Source organism: Miniopterus natalensis, chromosome 3, assembly GCF_054644295.1.
Source record: "Miniopterus natalensis isolate mMinNat1 chromosome 3, mMinNat1.hap1, whole genome shotgun sequence".
NCBI lineage: Eukaryota > Metazoa > Chordata > Mammalia > Chiroptera > Miniopteridae > Miniopterus > Miniopterus natalensis.
Window position 1 is genome coordinate 6430845 of NC_142083.1, and position 6000 is coordinate 6436844.

The 6000-nt window shown below is 44.5% G+C and overlaps 1 protein-coding gene across 1 annotated transcript in view; it reads left to right on the forward strand.

The window, feature by feature from the left end:
* The window catches only part of PLCXD3 (phosphatidylinositol specific phospholipase C X domain containing 3), a 118586-nt gene extending 112947 nt beyond the window's left edge, over nucleotides 1–5639 (forward strand). The window contains exon 3 of the mRNA XM_087815046.1: nucleotides 4275–5639. Within this exon, the coding sequence (XP_087671172.1) occupies nucleotides 4275–4428 (154 nt within the window). The 3' untranslated portion in view covers nucleotides 4429–5639. The remainder of the gene's footprint in view (nucleotides 1–4274) is intronic.
* Nucleotides 5640–6000: the final 361 nt, after the last annotated feature.

Below are 6000 nucleotides of genomic sequence, written 5' to 3' on the forward strand. Positions count from 1 at the left end.
ATCCCTTCACGGGTGCCAGCGCCTCGGGTGGGCATGTCTGCCCCCGACTGCTGTTATTCCTCATTCGTCGGGGGAACTGGCACGCAGAGGGTTTGCATCACTTACGTAAGATGATACGGGGCGTCCCCAAAAACACGCTCTAACAGCTGAGAGCTCAGTTTTGAAGGGCTGCGTCGGTTCCTGAGCCCCACTGTGTCCCCAGCACACAGAAGAATGTGCCGCACATAAGAGGTGCTTTGTGAGTCCATGTTAAACTGATGCCTTCACCGAGCACAAACGGGGTTTGAACTTGATTTGAGCAGAGAACCTGGGAATGTCGAGCAGAGAGGGCTTTCTTCCTTTCACAGCTACTGGGCAAAAAATTCAGAATAGTTGCAGTCGTTTAGTTTTGAAAGCACATCGTGCAGGCCACAGGAAGTCTTGGAAATCTGAATAGCCTCTTATTCAGGAGAGCGCAGGTCTTCTAAAGTCAGTCAGAAGAAGCTAAGAGCGACATGTCACTCATAGGTGGGACATAAAAACTGAAAGCAACAAATGAACAGACAAGAAAGACAAACAAACACTGATGGACACAGAGAGCAGTACGGTGGTTACCAGCGGGAAGGGGGAGTAAAGAGTAAAGGGTAGAGGGGCCAAATATATGGTGATGGAAGAAGATTTGACTTTGGATGGTGAGCCCACGATGCAATACACAGATCACGTGTCATAGAAATGTACACTTGAAACTTATGTAATCTTATTAACTGTCACCTCAATAAATTTGATTAAAAAAATAAAATAAAGGGCTCCATGGGGGGCAATAATTTAAAACGCTAAAAAATGCTTCTCTAAATAATTATTGTTACTTGAGCGGCATTTGCTAGTTTTAATCCAGTACATTGAGTCCTTTTGTTTAGCATAATTCTACTCAAGGATGAGCATTTGAGACTCAGTTTTGCATTATTGCTTGCTGTGTCTCTGGTGTTGTATTGACTTTAGGAAAGCATATCTGAACAGAAAAATGGAAATATTCCCATTACTCAGAGAAATGGTATTTTAAATGTAAAACTTATATTTCATGTGAGGACTACAGGCTATTCCAAAAGGATGTATCATCAGTCCTCAAAGCAATCTACCTTATAGAGAAACACGGAAAAGCATCTCGTGGTCCCCTAACGTCTCTCCATGGGGGTAACAATTAGTTGCTCTAACTCAGGTCCAGGAATCCTAATCTTTGAGTAGCAGGCGACATCTGAGGAGGCGTTTCTGTGATGATCATGGTTCTAAGGTGAGAATTTGGTTGCTCAGGAAGCTTCCATGACCTGGTAGGTACCCCGGTACCTAAAGATCTGGTGAGCTAGACACTCAGTTAAGGTTAATACAGAATCAGCACTGGCCTTGGCATCCCTCTCATCCACTGCCCCTCTCACCTCTCCAGCTGAGAATATCTGTCGGACAACCATTCTTCCCGGGAAATGTGCTGGTCCTGATACTCGTTCGAAAGAGCATCCGCCTTTTCTAAAATGCCAAGGTGATGCTACATTGACAGCGGGAGTGTGTCTCCTGCTCTAGCAAGTTCAGGGAGAAAGTGATGGAATTCCGTCCTGAGTGGCTGCACACATCGCCACAGCACCTGTCTTCCTAATGACTTGAACACGCCTGTGTCTGTGCTCTGGGGATCCAGATTTTTCATTTTAAGATAGAATTCTCTTCTGAAACTATTGCTGCGAGAGACCAAATTTCTCCACCTGCCAGTCTATTTTCTGAAGGCATTGGGCACTTTAGATTTATTATATGCTGTTTTAGAAACAACTGGATCCACCTCCATCTGTGTCTAACAGAAAAATGAATACACTGAAAAATACGGATCAGAATTTTTACAGTATTACCCATAAGATTAATGTAGTTTAAGGCAGTTGACCCGGTTTTGCTTGAGTGGGTTGAGTTTGTTTAGACTCGATATACTCCCTGAGACGCAGGGAAATGCACGTGAATTACATTCCATGCTTTAACCTCATGAACTCAAAAGAGCATGTTTTCCCCCCCTCAATTTTTATGACATTATGTGCCCCTGATTTTCCTCCTATCCTGTGCCCACTTCTTTCTCTTTAATTGAATCAGCTTTTTAACTCATCCCTTAAATGCTGCTGATCTTCAGATTGTCTCTTCTCTTCCCCTCTACAAAACCTTCCCAGGTAACCCTGTTCGCTCTGATGGCTCTAGCTAGTCTCTCTCTGTTATAGCTCCCGACCAGCTCTGTGTCCTGAATACCAGGCCTGACTTAACTACCAATTGTGATCTCAACTCATGTTTCTCAAAGTTATCTCAAAATCAGTATGTCTCAGACTGAAGTTGGCACAACCACTGGAAAGCCTCCACTCCTGTCTCTCCAAGAGCAGTGAGTGAAGTTTAGCTGCCAGAACACTGCTAGAAATCTAGGCATCATTCATGGCCAGTCTCTCCATCTACATCCAACCCCACACCAATCAAATGTCATTTTCTCTCCTCGGTTCTTTTCAAAGAGATCTATTGCTGCCACTGAAATCGAAGGTCTTACTGTCTCTGGTCTAGATTCCTTCAGCAGCTCCCTGAGTGTAATTCCTGCTCCGTGTGTCCCCTTTCTCACTCGTTTGTTTATACCGAGTGTAACTAACCTCTCCTATCACAAATCTAAGCATATTATTTTCATGTTAACAGCTTTCAGTTGACCTAGATTTCTGATAGCCCTCTGTCATCTGGTTCTTTCTTATCTTCCCAACATCTTTAAGACTTCTTTAAGTTTTGTGATATAACTTTTTGAGATTCTTAACCATATCGATATTTCTCCCCCCCTTTGCTCTCTGCCTCCCCACCCCACCCCACCCCACCCCATCCCATCCCACCCCATCCCCGAATTTAACGTTCACGTGTGTTTCCTCACACTTTCTTTGTGATTGTACCTCTCGGCCCCAGTTTACTTACCCCTTTGTCAGGGACCTCCCTTCCTGCCCTGTCAGGTCAGAGCAGATTTCACTTTAATGAGCTGCCGTAGGATGTTGCCCGCCGTTATTAAATCACCTGTATCTGTAAGGACGGACACACATGCCTCTGTCAACAGGGAAATGGCGTTTCCTCCGCCTGAAAATTCATCACAGCCCCCGCCAGCCCACATTCCCGCCTTTACTCATCAAAGTCTTGTTGTGAAAAGTTGGCCCTGACTTCCCAGGCTGGGCTAGGTGACTGTCCTCCGTGCTGCTATGGTAATGAAGCATCTTCTGTAAAGAAAGTCAGATCACACACTCCGCTCAAGATCTTCCAAAGGCTCCCTGCTTCGCTCAGAATAAGCGTCGGAGCCCTCGCAATGCCCTGCCCTGTCCTCCTCATCGCTCTGGCTCCAGCCCTCGCTGCTCCCCTTTCCTTCCCCAAGCCCAGGCCTGCTGCCCCTTCAGGGCCGTGCAGTAGCTTTCCCGAGAAACCACACAACTAACTTCCTTGGCTCCTTCTATCTTTTGCAGAAATGTCCCCTTATCAACGAGGCCTACGAACTGCCCTATTTCGACTTGCAATTTGTACCACTCCTCTCCACCTGCACCCTCCAATCCTTATTTTGTTCCATTTTTATAGCACTTATTCCATCCGATTAAATGATATAATTTACTTATTATTTTCATAATGTCTGTCTCTCCTTATTAGAATGTAAGCTCCACAGGAGTGGATATTTTTCTCTGTTGTGTTCATTCAAGTTTTCTAAGTGCCTTCACTGGTGACTACAATATAATAGGTGCTCAGTAAATGTTTTGGAACCAATGAGCCCTGATTGTACTGTATTAATATTTTCTTCCTTGCCCACCTGCCCACCACCAAATTATGAGCCCTGCGAATGAAGGCAGTTTTGCTATTATGTCTGTTTACAATATCTAGCACATTTCCTGAAAATAGTGGGTTTTTGATAAATGCTTGCCAAGTGGGTGTATTCTTCTCTGGCCTCCCCAACACACAGCTTTGCAGAGTTTGCAATCACACCACGCCCAACCGAAACGCAAGTGCCAGAGTGTTTTCCTAGTGGAGAGGCTTTCCTCTCAACTCAAACAGCTTCTGTGGTCTCCAGAAACACAGAGACGGGTGTAGACCAAAGTGCTGATTGTTTCTCCTGCAGAGTCTCTGCTGAGGTTAAGAATTTACCTTTGTCCATTGGCCTTTTCTCTCCATTCTATAATGGGGCATTTACTTTAACAAGGTAGAAGAGAAAAGGAAGCCTGGGGATCGTGAGCTTGACACAGTGTCCTTCCCCCTGTGACTCTCTCTCTCCTTCCCAGGGCTCTCCCAGCCATGATGCAGTGGGTCAGCACGCAGAAGCCAGGAGAGAGCGGCATCAACATCGTCACTGCCGATTTTGTAGAACTTGGCGATTTCATCAGCACTGTCATAAAGCTCAACTATGTCTTCGATGAAGGAGAAGCCAACACTTGATGTACCACCTTGAGCATCCCTGAAAAGAGAGAGAAGACTCATCGTATTAGGCATATTATCTAGAAACACTCTGATCTTCCTATGCCACTGAGTCTCTGAGGGAATTAGGGCTGGGAGTGGGTGGGAAAAGGGGGAACCCATTTCTTGAGTGATGATTATCATAGTCTGCGTTAGTATAAATACTTCATTTCCCATTTGATGAGCAAAATCTACTTCTAGTGTTAGAGATTTAAAAAAAAAAAGACCAGTGAGTTTTGTTTTTCAGAATTAGTCTTTGTAACGTATAGCTCACGCGTGTTTACTTGATTGTGTTTCTGATTTCCACCTAGATCTCCTACGCTCTCTGTATCCTCAAATTGAACCTCTCTGCTCCCGCCGCTCGCTCCTCTTAATCAGAAGCTGTATGGGACTCAAAACGGTTGACTGTCCCAACGGAATGTGTATAACATTGTACTAAAATTTATTTGTTGTGTGGGACTTGCTGTAATATTCTGTTGTCACCTGCAATTGGTCGATCATTGCCAACATTTGGTCATAGAAAATATGCATTGAATCAGTTTCCCTGCATCAGTAATATTGGAGGCCATAATCAGTGATTTGTGTGTTATACGAAATTAATAGTGTTTCACAGTATTTCTATTTAAGGCAGCTATAAATAAGAGTAAACAATTCTTTGCAAGAACTATTTGTGCCAACTCTAAATAGGGGGACTGGGAAGAGATGGTTGCTACTTTAATTCAAGAATTTCTTAATGATATTGCCCTGCAAATGCCCAGTAAATGAAAAATTATGTATGAAGAGTGTGCTAAAAATCAAAGAACTCTGCAAGGACTCTTACAAACGCTCTCCTAACAACTCTTGATTTTTAAAAAAGGGGGGAAGAAAGGGAAGAAGAAAGGAATGGAAGATTGCGCAAGCTTTCCTATCAGATTGGGATTTCCAAATACGTGATTCTAAACCCCCAGTTTTGAGGAACAGATTGCAAGAAGCTTTAACTCGAGTTTTTTACTTGAAGTTAAAGAAGGAGGAAAGGTGGCAGGAGTCAGAGCAATGCTTTCGAAACTATGCCCATGAAATGCCAAGAGTCCATGAACCATCTTTAACAGGTTCTCAAATGCGTGTGACCTGAGCAGACCTGCTGGAAACAGGCGCTGACTTGCCCTCTCGGTCCCATCCTACCCGAGGGTCGAGGGTGAGGCAGAGGCGAAGGTTCCCGTGGCCCAGCCTCTGACTGCGCAGGTCCACAGGAGAGAAACACGGCAAGGCCACTGTGAGCACGGCTTCCCCCCCCCCCCCCCGCCGTCTCTGTGACCCTGACGACAGTAAACGACCTCAGGCAAGCACAGCGCCCTTTACCTGTGTGCCTCACAGGAATATTGTGAGGCATTCATAAAATTTATAAAATTTCCTGAAATTCTTACGATTATTAATTATTTTATCTTCATGTTTAGAAGTAATCACGCCTCAATAGCTTCCTGGGAAAACACAGTCCATGGAAAGTAGGGCCATAGAGAAATAAAAGCATGTCCTCAGCTTTCAATTAATCTAAGTGCAAGACATGTGGTTAAGTCC